The sequence below is a fragment of the Mus musculus genome, chromosome 6 (genome assembly GCF_000001635.26).
Source record: "Mus musculus strain C57BL/6J chromosome 6, GRCm38.p6 C57BL/6J".
Lineage (NCBI taxonomy): Eukaryota > Metazoa > Chordata > Mammalia > Rodentia > Muridae > Mus > Mus musculus.
The window spans coordinates 41,599,541-41,620,534 of record NC_000072.6 but is presented as its reverse complement, the minus strand read 5'-3'; the positions used below and the strand labels follow the sequence as shown (position 1 = coordinate 41,620,534).

The 20,994-nt window shown below is 46.8% G+C and overlaps 1 protein-coding gene and 1 non-coding gene across 6 annotated transcripts; one reads left to right on the top strand and one right to left on the bottom strand.

Moving 5' to 3' along the window:
- Window positions 1–25: 25 nt before the first annotated feature.
- Window positions 26–16,701, bottom strand: Ephb6 (Eph receptor B6). 5 transcript variants are annotated; one of them, NR_166495.1, is made up of 18 exons: window positions 14,715–15,024; window positions 7,820–7,891; window positions 7,117–7,320; window positions 6,719–6,783; window positions 5,694–6,456; window positions 4,891–5,046; window positions 4,268–4,618; window positions 3,951–4,075; window positions 3,625–3,787; window positions 3,048–3,271; window positions 2,856–2,908; window positions 2,569–2,688; window positions 2,220–2,467; window positions 1,791–1,964; window positions 1,155–1,304; window positions 735–928; window positions 457–612; window positions 32–339 (listed from the first exon to the last, which is right to left on the bottom strand). NR_166495.1 is itself a non-coding variant. In NM_001146351.2 (18 exons), the coding sequence occupies exons 3-18, from the start codon at window positions 7,217–7,219 to the stop codon at window positions 231–233; spliced, it is 3,045 nt and encodes a 1,014-aa protein (NP_001139823.1). In that variant the 5' UTR covers window positions 7,220–7,320; window positions 7,820–7,891; window positions 14,715–15,024; the 3' UTR covers window positions 32–230. The 5 variants fall into 5 exon arrangements, 3 of the variants coding, with proteins under 3 accessions (XP_030111004.1, NP_001139823.1, NP_031706.3); NM_001146351.2 differs by having other exon boundaries at window positions 3,157–3,271; NM_007680.5 differs by having other exon boundaries at window positions 3,157–3,271; window positions 7,117–7,316.
- Window positions 16,702–18,229: 1,528 nt separating this feature from the next.
- Window positions 18,230–18,291, top strand: Gm27549. Its single transcript, XR_003956572.1, has one exon. It is a non-coding gene; the product is annotated as a U7 small nuclear RNA (small nuclear RNA).
- Window positions 18,292–20,994: the final 2,703 nt, after the last annotated feature.

Below are 20,994 nucleotides of genomic sequence, written 5' to 3'. Positions count from 1 at the left end.
GCAGACTGAGGCATGGACACACCTCAACTTGTAAATTCCCTTCTTTCCCTTTAATATGGGGGAGGCTGTTGGAAGAGCAGGATTTGGGGGTGCAATGTCCAGAGGGCTGGGTTTAATGTGACAGGCATGGAAGCTGGAGTAGAGCCTGACTCAGTCTCACACGCCCCTTCTCCACCCTATGGCCAGGACTGGGTTGGGGCATCGGCGGCTCACAGACTCCTGAGCAGGCTTTACACTTCCACTGAGCCTGGCTGCCTCAGGTGCTGCTGGAGGAGCTGAATGTTGTGCAGAAGTTTCTTCTGGTGGCCAGCTAGGGTGATGCCCAGGCCTGGCAGGTCTCTGGTGGGGAAGGAGCGGATCAGACTTGGATCAGTGTCTTTAAGATCCCAGATGTACCTACCTCCTTGCCTGGGGCCCAGAGTGGTCACCCTCCCACCTCACCGACCCTCTGCTTACTCCAGGCTGAGCTGAGCCACATCACTGAAGGTGGAAAGACCAAACTTGGAGAAGTTGTCCTGGTAGCACTCTAGTCCAATGGCTGAAAGCCAGGCCTGGGGAGAGTCCAGGCAAGGGAAGTCCAAGGCCACAGGGTTCAGAAGAGCCTGGGAAGGCCTAAGATGGGGAGGAGCAAGCAAGTCAGGTTTCCTCTTCATCTTATTCTCTCTGCTTAATTTTCCTTTTGGTTTCTATCCACCCTCCCTGGCTTTCCCGGGCTCCTGCCCCAAACTTCAGACCTGTCCCCGGAGCCCCCTTCAGCCTGGAGAGTATCAGGCTTGCGAATCATCTTGTCAAATGCAGCTACCAGCTGGTCAAAATGAGGCCGACGGGCACGGTCCTTCTGCCAAGTGTCTAGCATCAGTAGATGTAGTCCAGGGGGGCACCCTGGAGGTGGGGGCAGCCGGAACTCTTGCTCTATTGCATTTAGTACCTGCAGGCCAAGAGGATCATATGATGAGAAGCTAATACCGGTACAAGTGTTAGGAAAGTGGAGAATGGGCTGAGTTTGGCTGCAGCGTGGAGTTGAAGTGAAAAGGGAATTAGAAAAATACAAAATGCTCCAGTTGCAAGCTCTTAGAGTAGAATGGCCCCGAAAAGGGTGGGCTTAGGATATGAGACCAGAGAGGGACATCAGCAAAGGTCTATGTCAGATTCACCTCCTGCTCGTTCATGTCCCAGTAGGGCCGTTCTCCATAGCTCATCACTTCCCACATGAGTATGCCAAAGCTCCAGACATCGCTAGATGTTGTATACTTTCCATGTGTAATGACCTCTGGGGCTGCCCAGCGAAGCAAGGAACTTGAACCCTAAAGAGCAGAACCAGAGGTAAACTAATTAATAACCACAGTGAGTGTCAAATTCATTGGGCAATTTAAATGCTTAAGCTGTCTTGGGAGTTTCCCATCAGCATCTCATTCAAGTCCCTTAACCATCCTGAGAGTAGACACACATCAAGACCCAGAATCAAGGCTTAGAAAATATAAAACTGCACAAGGTCATGGGGCTTGAGTGAAGCATGTGGATTTTTAATATCACTATGCTGACTCGGCAGCCTGCACGACCTCTGCATTGACAGTAAGGAGGAACTGGTACTAGTTTTACCCGTCTCCCGTACTACCCCTTTATTTCTTGGATTCTTAAGCCTCTTAGTTGCTCTTGATCCAGACATCTCCTCATCGCATGACAAAGTCCCTAACTCCCCGAATACCCTACCTGAAGCACCCATCCCATATTCTAGCTTTTCCCCCCAGCACCTGCTGAAGGGCACTGATGCTCCAAGGCCCTGAGCTCACCTGAGGACTGTGGCCGAGACGTGCCACCTTACACACCAGGTGGCTATTCACTAGCACACTTCGGGCCGAGAGTGCTCGGTGAACAAAGGCAAAGCTGGACAAGTACTGCATGGCAGCAGCCACACCCCGCTGCATGGCCACCAGCTGCAGGCTACTGAACTGGCCCTCTCGCTGCTAAAGAGCAGAGAACAGAGGTCACCAGCAGGGTAAACATACTGCAACACACACACATTAGCAAACAATGGCAGTTGGGGGCAAATTTGGGAATCAAAATGGTCTATGAATAAAGGATGAAGATCATGATGGAGGAAGGGATGGAAAGACCAGGATGGACAATGGCCCATCCCATGATAGGAGATGGGACAGACACACAAGGCTCTGTCATCTTTCCTCAACCCACGGACCTTCCTTCACCAGAGCAGAACTGACCCTAAGAAAGCTGTCCAGGGGACCAAGTTCCATGAGTTCTGTCAGCACCATGACAGGCCGACTCTTAGTGACTACACCTTCCAGCCGCAGGATATTGGGGTGCTGGAACTGGCCCAGCAGTGCTGCCCGACCCAGAAAGGTCATCTTCAGGCTCTCAGCACCCCCTGCCCACAAGGCCTGGATAGCCACAGCTTGTTCCCTCCTTCCCCGGGGTTGCAGTCGGCCCCGACGCACTTCTCCAAAGGAACCTGGAATAATTGATACCAACATGGATAAAAGTATTAATGTGTTCAGCTGTGCTAAGAAGGAATCACAAGGCCCTCCCAGATACCTCTTTCCCCTTAAATACCTGCCCCAATGACTTCTTCAATCTTGATATATGTAGGGTCAACCTCTCGAGCAAGCTCTCTGATGGCCTGGCAGGGGTCATCGTATGTAGAAGGGTCAATGTAATACTTCACTCCAAGTCCTGAAGAGGGCAGTGTGCTATGAAGGTATGCTGTAAGCATGAGTACCCAAGTACCCAAGACATACCCTTCTACCTCTGAAAGAAGGTGAGGAAGAACCCTTTCCTCACCAGGCAAGTGCCTAGCTCCAAGCCCACAAATCCCAGTTAGTCCCTCTCCCCTTCCCAACCTGGGCTGCTGTATTGTTGCAGTTGTTCTGTGTAGCCGGTCCCACGGCGCTTCCTGAGAGGCAAACCAATAGCCTAGAATGACACTTGCTTCTATCGGCTTGCATCGTCCCCAACCACCCTGGCCCAGCAGACAGCATTCCAGCCCGTGGATCTAAGGATTGAGGGGACACTACTAGGCCCCTCCTTCCCACCTTTGCAATGAACTAGTAGAAGGATGTGCGAAGTGCTGCAGGGGTTCCTGGGTTTGTCAGGACTTGAATGGTACTGGGGTAGGTTGGACAGGAGTGACAGGGGCCTCACCGCTGGAAGATGACAGCCAGTACAGTGATGGCTGCCAGTAGAAGGAAGGCCAAGGCCCCCAGGATGGAACCAATCACCAAGGACAGCTTCTCTGGAAGCTGGGAGGACAGCTCACCTGAGGGATCAGTGGTAGGGTCACAGGGAGGAGCCAGGCTTGCTTTGTGTTCACATGCCTCTGATGCCCCTGGCCATCCACAGGACCACATGCATACATGCCACGTGTACATTCATCCATTTGTACATCCTTCCAGTTCTCTGTATTCAAGAACTGTCCACACTCCATGCATTCAGACCTACAACCCCACTCATATTAATTCACAGCCTCCCGCTCGCCTCATCCAACCTCTAAAGTCAGGGGTCACCCACAGCATCCTCTTTTCTCAGACACTCTGGTCTGGAGGACGAGGGGACAAGATCTGTGGCTTTGAGTGTCTCGGGACCCAAATGCCCATCTAGGCTTCCTCTCACCTTGAGGCAATGTCTGAAAATAGACTTTGCCCCCATAGGGGCCGTGGCCAGCTGCAGTCCGTGCCCGCACCTGGAAGCCATAGATGTGGCCAGGGCTCAACCGTGTCACAGTGGCAGTGTTGGTCTCACTGGTCATGGTGAAGGAGTGGGATTCATCTTCTGCCTAGGGACAACAATCACTCACTCACTTTTCCCCTGCCTTATCCCCTCTTTCCCTCCGTGATATCCCTAGTGCCCTCCTCCAAGCCACGCCCCTGCAGGGTTGGGCTTTGTAATGGTTGAGAGCTTTCACTAGTTCTGCTCAGGTGCCCCAACTGCCTGCCCACCTGGTCATAGTAGCGCAGCTGGTAGTCGAGGATGTTCCCATTTGTTTGCTCAGGCTGTGGCCAGGATACTGTGATGCTGTTGGCTGCCCGGCTCACCTGGTGCATCACAGGGACTGCAGAAGGGACTAAAGTGCAGGGTGGAGGATTATTGTTGGGGGGGGGGGTCTGGAGTCTCTGCAAGCAGCAGCACCCAAGGGTGGAGGGGATAGAGTTCAGAATAAGATGTCTAATGCAGGCTGGCTGGAAATCAGGCATGGGGAAGAGGGGATCCGAGGAGCTGAAGCAAGCTGTCCTTAAAGAGAAGGAAAAGAGCTCACCTTCGTGGCTGGTGCTGACATTGATGGCTGCTGCCTGGGGAGGGTCAGGGCTGAGCTCAGACACCCCATTGACAGCCTGCACTTCCAAGATGTATGGCACGTGTGCTCGGAGCCCCCCAACTAACACTCGACTCTCAGTCAGTCCCCTCTGGCGGGGGTCGAAATGCACCTCGTCCCTGCAGCGGCGACACATCCCCCCACTGCTGGGCTCTCCGTGACCTCCACACTCCTTGCACACAACATTGAAGAGCAGATCCCCTCGTCCACCCAGCTCCTGAGGCAGACGCCAGTGCAGCATGAGTGCCGAGCCTTGCACCTCAAACCATAGCTCCCGGGGAGCCGATGGAGGACCTGGAAGGGGTGTTTTGGGGATGGGGATTGTGAGGTGTAGGTGATTTAGGAATAAAGGAAGACGGAAGGTGTGGTCAAAAGAGCAGAAAACCGGGCCAGAAAGAAGGATAGAGAAAGAGGGAAGAGTAGGTCATTAGGGGAGGGGACCAAGAAAACAGGAGAATTCAAGTCACTCAAGTGAACTCCAAAGACCTTTCACTTCCAGTGTTGTTAGGTCCCCTAAATCCTCACCCATTCCCTGATTTAATGTGTTGAGCTGAACTGAGACTCACCAGTGCAGGGAGCCTCTGGTGGGTCCGAACTGGCCCTGTAGAAGCCTTGGAGACATGGGCAAACTGGGGCTGCAGGGTCAGGGGAGTGGCTGCGGGCTGGACACGGTGAACAGGGAACATTCCCAGCCAGGGCCTTATAGGATCCCTCAGGGCAGGCTAAAGAGGCAAAGGGGAGAATAAGGGGTCATGTTTACTTCATCCACTCACTCTGAGTTTCTAGACATCTGTATAAGGTGTCCTTTGTTCCCCAGAGATGGTTCTTTGTCCTGAGAGCCAGTCTCTACCTCCTGTTTTGGGCTGCATAGATCTATTTAGTCAGTCCGGGGATAGAATTCATTTCCACTTATGTTGGAAATGTGTGTGGGGGTTGTGCTGGGTGTGCTGGGGGCTGTGGGCAGGGCAAGTTCAGGAGTAGGTGTTACTGGCCAGGATACATAAACTCTCTGTGGTCTTGTTAGCCAATCTGCTGCTATTGCCTGCCTGCCTCACAGCCACCAGCCTACAGTGAATCGTTCCCAGCCGGGTGGATTATGAGCCCAGAGGAGCCCACATCAAATAGCCCAAGAATGGAGCAACTTTGGCTGTCTGTCACTTCCTGGGCCCATGGTCTCAGGGCACAAAATATGGGAAACCACAGAAATTTCAGAGAAGAACAGTGAGTAAGTCTGTATGCTATAGAAACTAAAATTGAGGAGAATGGGACCTTTCCGGAGGTGGCTTATTTCGGATACTTTGTGGACAAAGCCAGATTTGGGGGGTTCAGGAGAGCAATCAAGGCCAAGGCCTATGGAAAAGTGTCTCACCTTGGCAGAGCTTGTCTCCACGAGCAGGCTGGTGTCCAGGCTGGCAGCGGCAGCCTCCCACAGCTACCATCCACCTGCCTTCGCCATTACAGTGTAACCTTGGGGGGCTGCCCCCTGCCTGGCCTCCTACTCCATCCTCCTCTGGTTCTGCATGAGCTACACAGGTGCCCACAGCTGCCACTAAGGAAGCCCCTCCAGCTCCACTGGCCTGTGTCTCAGGAAAAGAGGCAAAGGCACGCAGGACGGAGGGACAGGTGTAGGAGAAGAGCTTGACTGCCACAAGGGCCAGGCAGGCCCCTGTGTCCTGGAAGGCCACATAGAAGCCACGCTGAGTGAGAGGACCAAAGCTGCGCTCTTTGACATTCAGCTGCAGTCCCACCCGCTGACCGGTCCTGTGGGGTCCCACAGCCCATGAGGAAGAGGAAGAGGAGGCAGGGAAGCTCTCATCTGCGGCAATTGTGTCCACTTTGGTCCAGCGTTTGAGGTGCCAGGCCGCAATACTGTCGGGGCCGTCTGGCTCATCAGCCTGCCGGTAGTAAAGGGTGAAGGTCTCTCGGCAGGTACCCCCACTCACACCCAGGCTGGAACAGGCTCGTACAGAGAAGTGAAGGCGGATGTGTGCCCTCTGGGCCCCTCGCCGTTCCACAAAGTGTGTCTGCAGCCAATTGTCCTGGCCAGAACCAGGAGGGAGCCCTGCAACGTGGCATGCTTCGAAGGTCCGAGTCAGACGGCGCTGGTCATCTAGAACACTCACCTCATCCCACTGCAAGGGGACCAGGAGAAACAATAACTGCTCAGAGTTTGCAGAGGGAGGTGACAGGGGGTCACTGTGGGGCTGTATCTGTTACACTGAGATTTAGCATTCATGGCAAGCAAAGTGCAGAGAGGATACACTGAAAACTCTGTTCCCTACAATGGATGGAGTCTTATCTCACACCTTCTATCTGGGATTTCCTCCCTCAGTTCCCCTTTCTGCTATATAGTGTGGGCCAGAGGATGGGTTCAGAATAAGGGGTTGTACTCACCCCACCTGGCGGGTAGGTGAGCCAGCCAATCTCAGAGGTCTCTCCTGTGGTATCCAGCAGCACCTCTGTTCCAGCGGACATAATGGGACACATTGTGTAAAGCCTCCAGCTGGCAAGGCTATACTCCCACTCGATTCCATGGAAAACTAAATACTGTCTCTCCCAGATCCATTTAATTTTCCCCTGCAGAAGCTCAGTACTGGTGAGGATCCTGAGTCTAAAATACTTGATACAAGTTCTGTTCACCACTCTCCCCATAGTTTTGCTTCCTTAACATTGTCACTCTTTTTTGCTTTTGAGTCATGTCCCCCGTCTCCCCCTCCTTGACCCCTTCCCGCCTGCCGCTCCCCCCACCCGACACCATTGGCTGATGGGACTCTCCTGCCTCCCCTCCTTACCTTCCAGAGCTAGAACTGATGACCCTAGAACCAGGAGCCACAGACTGCACACCATGCCCGCCACCACTCTGCTCCCTGAGCCAGTCGTGCCCTCAGTAGCCATGCGGTCTCTTCGGCACTCCCACCATTGCCTCGGCCACTGCCCTGTTCTGAGGCACTGCTATGGCTTTCAGAAGACCTGGTGTCTACAGCCAGGCTTGCTTCCTTGGGAGGACACGGGACAAAAAGGCACAGAGAGAAGTCATTTTCACACATGGTATAGGGGCCCAATAGTGCCTGCTCTATAACCCTCACATGGCCCCTGATCAAACCTTGGGCAGAAGCCAGTAAGGGTTGATTCATCTGGCTCTGTTATGCAAATTCCACTTTTCTGTGGAGCATTAGTTCTCAGTCTGTAGGTCCTGACTCCTTTAGGGGCTGAAGGCCCTTTTCACAGGGGTCACATATTTGATATGCTGCATAGCAGACATTTACATTACAATTCATAACAAAATTACAGTTATAAAGTAAACAGTGAAAATAATTTTGTGGCTGGGGTCACCATAATATGAAGAAATGCATTAAGAGGTCACAGCATTAGGAAGGTTGAGAACCACGGCTGTAGAGACATATGCCAAGCCTCCATCATAACCCTTTACGTGACTGTGTCTCAATGCCCTCATTCTTGGAGAGGAAGCACAACAAATTGCCGATTCAGTCTTACCCTTCTTGTCTGGTAGGAGTTATTCCAGTTTGCTCTCTTCATTTACTCTGCACCGTTCCTCCAGCAGCCAACCTGTATGGTAGTTAGAAGTCTCTTCTCATTAAAAGCAGGTATACAAGAAGCAGTTCATCCTTATGGACATGTGGGTTCTCACTAGGACCCAGCAATTGCACCCTGAATACTCTAGGCATTTCGCAGAGAAAGTGAAGCAAAGGGGACAAAGAAAAATGGCTTTGGGGTAAGAATGACAGAGAGGTGGGAGAACAGATGTAAAAAGAACACAGGCATAGGGACTCTGAAAGATAAATGAGGCTGTGTTAGGAGAGGACAAAGCTATGTAGGTCTGGCACTCATTCTGAACAAAGGTTCTCTTCCCCAAGGGGCATGTTTTCTCTTGGAGCTACAGAAAACTAAGCAGATAGCATAAACACATGAAAAGATGCTTCTTATTTGCTCATAACTGCAGGAAGGCATGTTGAAACAACAGGGAAATGCCATTTGTCACAGAAGGATGTTTGTGCCTTCACCATGAATGCATATGTTACAATATTACTCCCCAGTGTGATGATTTTAGGAGGTAGAGCCTTGGGAGGTAATTCTGCATGGAGGATTTACATGAGTGGATTAGTATTCTCAGAAGAGACCCCAAAGCACTCTCTCTAGCTTTCTTTCCATGCTGTGAAGGTACAATGAGTAGAGAACAGTCTGCAACAAAGATGATCCTCACCAGAATCCAGACATGTTGGTACCCTGATCTCTGAGCATCCTCTGAATGGTGAAGAACACACTTGTATTTCTTATTAGCTGTCACTGTCCAGTTGATGGACCTTTGTTGTTGTAAGTTGAAATAATTACCTTATCATTTTAGCCGATGAGACTGAGAACCCAGTGTTGGACATGATATGATAAGGGTCCTGTCCCTATTGTACTGTTAAACTCATATTGTATATACATGTGGAGAATGACTGTCAACATCTAATAACTTGACTTCTAGAAGTACTTCAAATGTCATGGACTTGTATGATATTTGCTTAAATAGCAGCATTTATGATATTGTTGGGTCGGGGGGTGTAGAGCAATGCAGGGGTTTGGGCAGAGTTCTATTACCAAGCTTTGTCTCTAGCCACTGTGAATTGTTCGTAAGGGAAAAAAAATCTGTAAAGAAACTGAACATCAGTAGGAAGATGGTTGAGAAATTATGGCACATCCTAAGCAACAATGTGAGATGTTTATGTAAGGATATGAAAATGCTTTCCAAGAGAAAACAGAATATGCAGAATGGTATTAAGTAAGCTCTTACTTGTTAACTTAAAAGGAATAGCTATCGAGCTGGGTATTTAGCTCCTGGTAGAGCATTTGTCTAGCATGTGAGGCCCTGCATTCAATCCCAGCACTACAAATACAAAGTAAACAAATATATATGCATGTACAAGGAAATTATGAAGTGATACATGAAATTTGGGAAGAAAGGAAATGACAGAGGCTGGGGAGATATTTCCATTGTCTTCTTAACTTTTATAGCAAAATAATCTTCTACAACTATTAATTATCTCTTGAACTTAACAATGAACTAAGATTCCCTTTTAAAGCTGTAGCTAACACCTGCCTAGTAAAATGGATCAAAATAGTGCTTATGCTGTCTGAGTGATTTCTAGAGCCATCCCCTACAGGAAACTTTCATAACCATTAGTAAATACAGTTCTACACCCAATAGCTTAAAAAGGAATGGATGCTTCCAGGGCCACAGGGAAGACCACATCCACTATTGGTGGTGCTCTTGCCTTTCTCTGTAACTTGGTCTCAAAAGTTCACATGGCACATGGAAAAGATTGGCAGGACCCATTTATTTCAGTTGAGGAGAATAATGAGATACACATTGCTCACAATACTGAGTGAACTTAAAAGAGAAGCAAACAATTAAACCAAAAAGCAAAACCAGAAGCCAACTGGAAAGGCAGCCTCAGTCTGGCCTGGTTGTCCCCAGTGACAGAGAAAAACACATTTCCCAGTGAAGGGAAGTTAAACTTAAACTGTACTTGGTCAGCAGAAGCACTGTTGTGCCTGCTCATCTGATTTTCTTTTCTGAGAAAATTGTTATCTGTGTGAGAATATAAAGCCTTTAGTGTCACCCCATGAAGCCATCCCAGAGGGACACCTTTTGAAAACACCTGAGGACTGATGAGTAGCAATCAAGTAGCCAGTGAATTCTTCCCTCATTACCACTAATGTCCTGTCTGTGAAATAGACAATTCACGGCCTGTAGCGAGAGGCAAGTACGAAGCAGTTCCATGTGGTAAAAAGCTGGTAGAAAGCATAGATTCTCTGAAAACATTGTTCTGAATGATGCCGGGATCATTCGCAGGTCAAGTAAATGCTCAGAGAAAAACTTCAGAGCTTATGTAGCTGTCTGAAGTTCTGTAATACTGGCTCCAGCATCACTCGTCATTCCATAAATACCACAAAGTAATATATGCTGGACGTGTAACCACCCCCACCCCAAATCCCAGGGCCATAAAGTCAAAACAACCCACCCAGGTCCCATCCAGAGCCACTGTCTTTAGATACATTGTTATCAAGAACAGAAGATGCCAGAGGCAGGCTTTTAAACAGTGAAGGCTACTTTACTACGTGCCCTGAAGATATTCCTCAAAATAGTCTCTTTCAAGCAGAACATGAGTGGGTTCTGATTCTGTACAAAGAAAAAACAGTAAAGACGGAGCCTTCTTCTGCTTATAACTGGACAATCATGGGGAAGAAATAACAGCTTATTAACATTGTTAATAGGACTTTTTGTTTGGAAAAGAAAAGCAAGGCAGAAAAAAATGTAAAAGATAGCATCAGTTGTACAATATGGAATATTCTAGAAGATGATGAATGACAAAAATATTTGCTTGGATAAGGTCTACTAGTATAGCCTTAGCATGCAGCTTGATGACTATACAAAGCTGGCTTATCTCCAGAAAATCCAGAAAATAACAAAAGCAATGATGAAATAGGTTAAAGCTGCACAGGTCCTGTCATCAGGAACCCAGAAGAATGAAATATAGATATCCAACGTGGATTGTTATTTGAGTACTTGGGTATTTTACTTTAGTTAAAAAAAAAAATTAAAGAATGGATGATCTTAAAATATTCAGAAATATAATTTGATGTTTGAAATAAATCTTCAGATTCAGAACCAGAATATAGAAGATTAAAAATAAGTATATTCAGGGGGGAAAATGTTGCTGAGTCAGAGGAGGAAGTTAGATCAATTCTTGCTAATCCAACCAACCAAGTCTCCTATTTATAAATTAAAAGATTCACAGTGTATCTCCATTGCCAGAATAAAAAAAAGAAGGAACCTTGAGATATGAAGTAATTGCTGTCAACTATGTCATAGCACTGCAGATTCTTCTGAAGCAAGTTCTGAAAGGAGAGCAACAAGAGACAAGACAGGAGTGCTCCTCCTGCCTGGAATACTAAGGAGCCAGGGCATAGCACCTGACTTTCAAAGGTTGTTTTGCAGCTTGTAGCCACAACATCCAGGAGGAATGTCTTGGGCTCAGCTAAGCATCCTGTCACCAAAGGGGAAGGGATCAGCTAGGCGCCTCTGTGAGCCCGGCCCTCTCAGCTTGTCTGACAACCCCATTTCTACTGCAGCTCAAGAAGGGAACTAGCCAGGATTTGGAAGTCCTTAGACTTGAGAAAGGGCTACAGTAGATCTTAATCAGGGAAACATTCATATTTTAGTTGTACGTGAAGCTATAAAATATAAAATACCCAATGTGGCTGAAATGTGGATGTAAATGGTAGCTCAGAAAATAACCAACAGGACAGTTTCATGTGATAAAAATGACATTCTATGATTTTTGCATCTTTCTTTTCCTCAACTTCTTCTTTTCGATCTACCTTTTGGGTGTGATGGAGATACTAGATCACAATAAAATAAAATAAAATAAAATAAAATAAAATAAGGCAGGGTCTTAGCCATTGAGACTGTGTCTGGTTTCAGAAACTGCCAAAACCCAGAGATATGTAACATTTTAGCTCATCAGATATCGATTGTGATTTTTGTCTTCTATGAGAATGAAAGATTTGAAAGAAATTAAATCAGCAAATCTGCAAGAGCTTTAGAAACTAACTGTGCTTAAATGAAATACTAAATGTGATACTTTCATGAACAAATCCAGCTTACTTGATAGTTTATGTATCTCACTCTAAATTAAAAAAAAAAAGATGTAAGCAAAATCAAGGTACAAAAGAAATATATTGGATCATTAAAACTGGTTACTGTAAGAGGGTGCTAGTGGAGGATGCATGGTGGGGACAGTTAACTCTGTACATGCCTCAGCTGTTTTGTTCTTACTATAATAAGCACACCTTATTTTCAAAATTAAAGTCTAAACAAAGCAAGGATATATAACGGGATAATTTTGAAACTGCACACATAGGGCATATGTTATATTTGTATGTTTATTCTCTCATTTTCCCCTTTCCCCATTAGTTTTGGGAACAACTAGGAATTTTTAACTATAAGACCCAAGGGGCAAAACTGCAGTGATGGAGCCAAAGGATGTCAGCAACAAAGGCAAAGTAACTTTTGGACTTGGGTGTTCTTTTAAGCTTCTCTCCCAAGAAGTTTAAGCTGTCAGCATGCTCCTCTCTCTCCATGCTGGGCTAAAGACTATGTCTACAAAGGGGAAGAGGGGAAACAGAGGGAACTGGATACTTGTAAGGTGTCAGGAGGGGCCTCTCTGGCAACAGAGGGAGGCTTGGGAGAGAGTTTCATGAGGTATGGTTAGCTGCTGTCCAGCAAGGATGGGGAGCGTTCCCAAAGCGAGGGACCAGTGGCTTTAGGTCCCTTGTGGTTGCTGAGCTGGTTTTCACACCTGTTAGCTGCAGGGTCAGCGTGGGAGGGGTCAGTACTATAGGCTAGTCCTCTGTCCTGTTCTGCAGCTGTTGAACACCCAGGAAATTCCAATATAATCCTTGTTCAGCTGACTGCTGCAGTCTCTACCCTTTAATCTGCACCCTGGAGATTCTCGGGTGAGCTCTCTCCGTGCTCTGGCCTTGTGCCTTGAAAAGGATCCCATGAGGCTTCAAGGCAGCCTTCAGGACAGACAGGGAGGAGGTAGCTATCATCTGACTCTTGACCTTCTGCTGACCAAATTGGAGGAGCCAATTTGTGGATTACCTACCCGAGGACAGTTCTATGTCCCTGGAGATCTCTGGCCTCCAAGAATGTACCCTAGAAGCATGCTGGCTCAAGCACTTGTACCTCCTACTCCCAGTCTTTGCAGACAAGAGAGGCATTTAAGATGCAAGCAATGTCTAGGTCTAGCCAGACAGCCATGGAAAATGAATCACGTTGGCTGTTCACTGACTGGGGTCATAACAGTGCTGGGAAAGAGTATGGGGGGGGGGAGGTTAGGGGCAAATATATGGGAGCAATGAGTCCTGAAAGGTGATGGGAGAAAGCCCTGGGGGCCTGGAGTAGTTCCTGAATCTGCAAATGACTGGTGGAGTATAAGGAAATGCACATGAGAGTCAGTAGACAGCAGCAAAACACAGAGCACTGAGTTTCAGGGGTCTAATGAAATGCTGTCCTTGCTATGGACCCTGCTCCATCTTCACTGGCTGTGAGCTGCTCTCTAGCAAGATGCTTCTGCTGAAGCACTGGGTGGGCATTGGGTAGAGGAAGGGGAACCAAGGCTTCCTGCATCTTCAGATGTTCCCATAGTCCTCCTACCTGCAGTGAGGCATGGAAGAATGATAGGAAACCATATGGACAGGTTCATGAGTCGGTGAAGAGCTGGGGAAAGGCTATCCCAGAGAATGGCCCTGCCTTTCTCATGCTCAGCCATCATGGCCTGTTATTCCCAGCACACTGGTAACTCCCTGGTCTTTATCATTCATCTTCTTGTACGATGAATGGGCCAATAGACTGGAGAAGACTCATCCATACGTCATTAGGTAGGTACACTGGGGCACTCATGGCAATCTTCCTTCAAGACAAAAGGCTCACAGCTTTCAAGGGTCCATAGTTGCTATGAGCAAGATTCAGTCCCTAAATGTCCTATTACTGGCTCAGCCTCCAAGGACTCTCAACAGCCCTACCAGTCACTCCCACTGGTCTCTCCTTTGAGAAGCATCATCTTCCCTTCCAGAGCCACCTGAGTCAAGTTCCCCTGATGGGTGGAGGGCCTGAGTTAACTGATTGGGAACAGGCTGGGCAGCACTTCTACATGGGCACTGCCAGGGATATTACAACATCAGCTATGCTGGTCCCCTGCCAGTTCCCCCAGGGATGGGAGGAGAGAGGGTGCCAGACGGCCAAGATCAGTGGGCAGGGGCAGAGGCAGGCTGGGCCAAGCACCCAGATGCATAGAGGGGGTGGAGCTGGGGCAGGAGCAAGCAGGATACTTTGTTTGCCACTGGAGGGGGCGTGCTTACGGTTGGGGCTCAAATTCCAAGCCTCTATTTCCAGGCTTAAGGGGGCTGTAGATGTCGATTGCCCCTTGCCCCTGCCAGCTCCACCCTGCAGCGAGGGGATTGGAGAGATGCCACAGGAGTCAGAGGCATGGACAAACCTTTTCTGAATGCTGGGAGCCTGACCTTTGTGAGGTTACCCCCCTCCCCACACACACACACCAAGTCACAGGCACAGGAGGGTCGATGGAAACGTGATGGAAGAATTTTAATACCCAGGACACACAGAATAAAGAGCATGGATGAAGGGGCAGTCTCTCAGAAACCTACTCTCGCCTTGGAGAGCTATACCCAGTACTCCCCCATAAAAGACCCCCATCCAGGGTGTGCATAGGCCCAGGCTAGAGAGATCCTCTACTTTGCAAACCTTAATCCCTTACTCTCCAGACACAGTACCCTCCGACCTCCCAAATCCCGGGCTCACCTTCCCGCCGGCCTCCAGCTCTGCAGGTCTGCGCCCCCCGAGGCCCCCGCGGTGGATCTGCACCTCGCAGATCTTTCCTAGCGTCGCGCGTGTCCTCTCTGGTCTGGGGACCTCGCTTCCCAGGGGCCCGCGTCTGCTCGCAGCTTAGAGTCTCTGGGATTCTGGGAGAGGACCCAAGGCTGCAAGCAGGGACTGCTCCCTAGGCGGGGCCCTGGGGAATCGTGCGGGGGCCGGTGTCACGATCGGAGTCGCTGAGCTGTGGTCTCGGGTTCGGACGCCCGCTGCTCCCCAGCGCTAGCTGGGCGAACGCAGCCGGGCCCGCCCCCTCTCGTCTCTCCCAGCCTGGCCCGCCCCTCTCCAGCCCCTTCAGCCGCTCTCGCTCTCCTCTTCCGGGAGCCGAGCCCGCCCTCTGGGCCTAGGACCCAAGTGCGCGGCGCCGGATCCCCAGCGGGGCGTGCAGTGGAGACGCTGGGCGCGCCTTGGGCCCGCCCGTGTGCCGAGGAGGGTCGGCCTCCTCCCGCAGGTCCTGGCGGGCGGAGGGGACGTGGGCAGGAGGACCGCACGAGTTAGGGTCCGGGAGGAGGCGGCCAGTGGGCGCCGCTGCGAGGCGTGTTTAAAACCCTGTAGCTCGCGCCCGAGCATCAGCGGAGCAAAGCGCTACTGGCTGGCAGCTGATGGCCAGGCTGAAGCCCAGGCGCTGCGCCTATGGCTCCTCCCTTTCTCTTCTTTAACTCTAGGAACTAAACCAGTGGGGCTTCTACTCTGGATTGAACTGAGGTGGGCGTGAGCAGAAAAAAGAAAAAAGAAAAAAAAAAAAAAAAAAAGGAGGAGGTGGAAGGAGAAACAAGTCTTGGGAGCACGGGAGGGCAGAACAACCAGAGACAGTGCAAGCGTCTGGGAAGGAAAAGGTCCCTGTGCTAGCTTCAGACTTGTATCTGTTTCTGTGCCTTGAATCTGGGTCAGCGATGGGGCCTCTGAATTGAACCTTCAACCGCCTCAAAGGCAGGGAAGCCTGGGGCGGAGTCCGGGAAGTCCGATGTCTGTGCCTGGCGCAGACCTGGCTTGGACAAGTCGCTGCACCCAGTCTAGGTGCCACCTCCCTGGCGCGCGCTCCGCAGAGTACCATCCCACAGTGATGAGAGGCCGTAGAAGGTCCACTCAGTCGGTACCTGGATGCAGGGGCGGAACAGAGCGAGCTTGCTACTAGGGAGAAGAGTTTCTACCCAGCCCTAACCATTTCTAAACTAGAGTACTGGTTTGTGGGGGTCTATTGTTTAGGTCCCGCGGAGCAGGGCTGCAGCCTTCGCACGAAGTGTTGCTACCACCTGCTGGTTCTTTGAGGGAGAACAGGTATCCTGTGAAATCTGCACACCCCTTCGCCCCTATTACCCTGTCCCATCTTATACCCCCTTTCACTTATTCAAAGGCATCCTTATGAAAGTACTAGCTAGCTGCTTATGGGCTGATCATAACTGGTACTTAAAGAACATTTAGAAACCAATGAAAATTGTGAAAGAGACTATGAGCCAACATGCACAAGAAACCAAACAATGAAACTCCTTGAGGTACTGCGAGAGAAACAGTCGTTAATGAATTGGCTGAATGAGTGATAGAAAGATAAAGACAAATAACGAGTCCCTACTTGGACAGGAGGTTGTTCGCTCATAATATCGAGGATCAATTAATAAGCCTGATTAAGTTTAATGACCTGCATTTGGACCTCATTAAAACTTCAATTACACTGGTGTGCCTATAACTCGTATTTCTTCCATTTGTTTCTAAGCTTTCTGATAAAGAGCTTTCTTTATTTGTGGTTAACTGTTTCCAATGCTTTCAACGACTGAAAAAAGGGGGGAGGCTGATCTTGCAACATCTTCATTATTAGACAATTCTACCATGTATCTATCATCACATCTATCTGGGCATCTATGTATTTCCTGTTACCATCTGGAATGCTGTTGGTGCTCTCATTAAACATATACCCTGTACCTCCAGCCTTTCCTACATGCCTGGAAACTTTAAAAAGTAAGAAAGTACATAAAGCATGTTTAAACATAGTCACAAAACCAAAATATAGATATTTCTTTATGAAGCCCAGAAATTCTAGCAAAACTTTGCATTGTGATTACAATAAAATCTTTGTTTTCTTTTTATTGTATGACATATTACAAATTCTGTTTCTATTAATTTAGACTTATGTAATCAGTCAATTTTTTTCTTGCTAAGAAAACATGAATGTGTCTGGTTTTCAAAAAAAACACTATTGTATCCAGGATGCATAGAAGATTCAATTTATTATTACAATTAGCCTTATATCCTAATCTACATGATTTCAAACCAAGTTTTTATATTTTATTTTATTGTGTATCAGTGTTTTGCCTGGATGTATGTATACACACTTGCTGAGTCCTGCCCAGGCAGGGAAGGGAAGGGAAAGGAAGACATCACAAGGTTCCTGCTGTAGCAGCCAACAGGGAGTGGGCCTCCATTAGTGTTGATGGTTGCTAGGTGTAAGGCTTGTTTGGACAGTATAATAATACATATATTTAACTTTATATATATCTATATAAAGTTGTATACTATATAGTATTTACATATATATGTACACACATATATATTCACATATACACACATATGTATACATATATAAATGTATATATATATATATATATATACACACACACATACATAATATATATATATATATGCTCCCCCACCAGGGGGAAAGTCTTTTCTGCCAAGGTTAATGATTCCATGATAATTAAGAACAGAACGATCCTAGGAAATGAGAATTTGTCTCTGTGACACTGAGACTTTCAAGACAGACCTTAAGGCTATGGCAAAGAACTCTGAAAAATGGGTTCAAGAGTGTATAATTTTGCACCTATGCAAAATATAAGGATGTAACATGAATTTATGAGGGCCTTCATGAACCTAAAAGAACAGAGGTAGCCGGTTTGTCAGACGGATATTTTGTTGTTTGTTGTTGTTGTTGTTGTTGTTGTTGTTTTTGAGACAGGGTTTCTCTGAGCAGCCCTAACAGAAGAATATTAAGGAGATAAAGAGACTAAGGGAAAGGTGACCTCAGGCCAAGATCCCACCCAGATAAACTTAGTGTTTATGCTTACAAAAGCAGATAGAATTCTGAGTTCAAGGTCAGCCTGGAATAGAGCAGCTTTAGGTCCAGGAATGGTGAGAGTGGTGATCTTGGGATCCACTCAGCTAGCTTATTATTTATGTTTACAAAGGCACACAGATTTCTGAATTCATTTGCTATGTTAAAAACAATGTATTTGCTGTTATATTTCAAGAATCAAGGGGCTAAGGTCATAAAATGCTGATTCATGGGATAATCAAAAGGGAACCTAGGGCAAATGACTGAATTGATATATACATCAAAGACTAGTCTTTGGTCTATAAAAGATGAACTGTCTGGAAAGCTATTGTAGTTCCTGTTTGAAATTTGTCTGGGAAGTTTTCTGACTTTGTTTGGAAAACCAAAAAACTAATTAGAGAGCTAACAGAGCTCTTGTAGAATTTTCCTAGCAAGTTTTCTGACTTTGGTCAGAAAACACAAGAATTTTTTTTTTAGCACTCTTTCTGACTTGGGTCAGAAAATAAATGAACTATCCAGAATGTGTTTAGAATTTTTCCTATCAAGAGAGAGCTGTCTTGAGCAGACTACAGAGCTGTCAGCTTACACTCATCACTGAATTCGAGGTTTTTTTTTCTTCCACCACTCCAAAACATTCCTTCCTCAGGATTTCCCTAACCAAGCCAAGGCTGGCCCTTGGCACACACTGTGAGTGTGCTTGGTGCCAGTGGTCAGAAGAGGGCATCGGATTGCCCGGAATTGAAATTATGGATGATTGTGAGCCATCATGTGGACGCTGGGAATCAGTCCTGGGTAAAGATATGCTTTTAACAACTGGACCATCTCTCCAGTCTTCAACCAGGTATTCATAGTGGGAAGAGAGTATACAGTACATCAGCTAAAGTATGTCGTAGTCTGCAGCTATGAAAAACCAAAGCAATGAGTACCATTTGAAGTTTAGCATAAATCTTTGCTGTAATTTGCTCAATACTTGTCCCATATTAGGTGCTTAGGGGTGTTTTAGAAAGGATAAATAAAGAATAATAATCTTTAAACATTTTTAAAGCTGAAAAGCAGACCTTAATAAAGCATATGCCGCACAGAATTCATTATCTCCAGCGCACACAACTTCTAATGTAAATGTGGTGCCTAAGCGGTCTCCTGAGCAGAAAACTTCAGCAAGATGGCATGACTCCTTGGCTGGCTTTGCCACTTTTCTGCTGATGTTTTTCTTCCTTCTTAAGCTTTTCTTTCTCCAATATCTATCACTCCCCAAAGATATGCAATTTTCTGCTTCCTTATTTCCCCTTAGAACAGCTGATGCAAGTTGATGTTATTATAAACAAACAGCTTTACAAGTAATTTCAGTGATAAGAAATCCAGCAAAAAGCAATAAAAGAACCCTTCCTAAGCTTCCAGATCTGCTATTTCAAGACAGAAGTTACAGTTCCCAAAGCCAGGCTCTTCACGGAATTGTCTTGAGAGCCCATGGCCCCAAGTTACACTCTTAATTCCTCAAAGCTGAAGTGTGTTCCCTCTAAAGATTTTTTGCTAGTCAAAGTGCCAAATGCCTTTTTATACAAAGAAAAACTGTTGAGTTTGAAACTTTCAGGGTATTTCCTAAGGTACCAATTTGTTTAAAAGGCAAACCTGGAGGAGGACTAATTTGTAAACCAAAGCTGATTGACTGTTGGTCTTCAATGTTTACCCATCACAGTCGTACACTTTGATATTGCTCTCAGTAAACAATAGTAACAAGGCTGATGCATTGTGCAAGGAGAGGAGAATGGTTCTTCTTTAACAATCAGATGCTTTCTCAGGAGTTGACTTCAGCGATACATATGACCAGGAGTGTCAGGAAGTTGTCAGCTCAACAGAACTCCATTTCTAGGGTATAGTCTTGCTTTCAGGGACTCAGCATATTATCCAGAGCTCAGTGTGCAATGTTTATTCCTTCTGAGAAAAAAAAAAAGTTAATGTGTGTGCGTGTGTGTATCCCTGAAAGTTAATAGGTAGAGTGAATGGAAGTGTTGGGAGCTTTCTTTCAGTAAAATAAGCATGCCACCATCTCAGAAGAAAAGCAGTAGGCAATTTCTCATGCATACAATAAGAGTTGAAAGGACCATAGCATTTAGTAATGTTTTTAGCACACTACAAACGCGGATCAGGATTGATCAATGCTTCCTGTCTTGCTCTGTTCCTTCCCTTGTCTCCAGTTCCATGTGGGTGATGGGATAATAACTCACATAGAGCAAGTGGTCTGAAGGCCTGCTCCTCCAGTCACACGTAGTTTCGTTGTCTGCTCTGGTTCAGGAAGTGACCTCTGAGCATGTCCACATGGCCCAACAGGAAAGTAGACCTGCATTCCTGTGGGATCTACATTTGGGGACTAGATATGATGGGAATGTTTTCTCAGCCTTCTCAGCTCTCCCTCACTCTAAATTGTAAATCTTGCTCACCAATTCTAGAAATCCGCTGTGTCACAACTTCAAGCACCAGTAACTAAGTGGACTATTCACTGCTGGGAATGAGTAAACAACCAAACTTTCAATCAGTAAAGGTTCTGGGAGATGAAGTAGACAATGAACAAAGATAAAAGAGTTAACAGGAAAGGTCATTATTCTGTGTCTTTCATGGATTACAAGCAGATGTGGAAGCTACATTTGAAGATTAGAACATTAAAATGATGACAAAGAAAAAAAGGAAACAAATTAATGAAAATAAACTGTCATGTGAGGACAACAAGGTGACTCATAATTGTAGGAAAAGCAAGCCACTGCAATATAAGATGAATTTGCAAAGCATTCAATACGTGAAACATTAAAGCAAGACATGGTGGCACATACCTGTAATCTTACCATGAGGTAGGAAGATAACAAATTCAAGACTACAATAACAGACTTGTGAGACCCTAACACAGAAAGGATGTGAAGCACATTTTTAATGAGGCAATAGAGACAATAAACGTCTAATATGGAAATAATTTCGGTATGAGAAGGAAGATCAAATATACAAGAGAAGACAAAAAGGGAAATTTAAGAAAACAATTTAAATATTTGAAGTATATTATTAAATTTTTAACAAATAGTTATTAAGTACTTAAAGTATTGAAAAAAATAGGAGACTGTCCCATCTTCTACATCAGAGGGGAAAGTAATATCTATCTCAGACACATATTAGCAAATA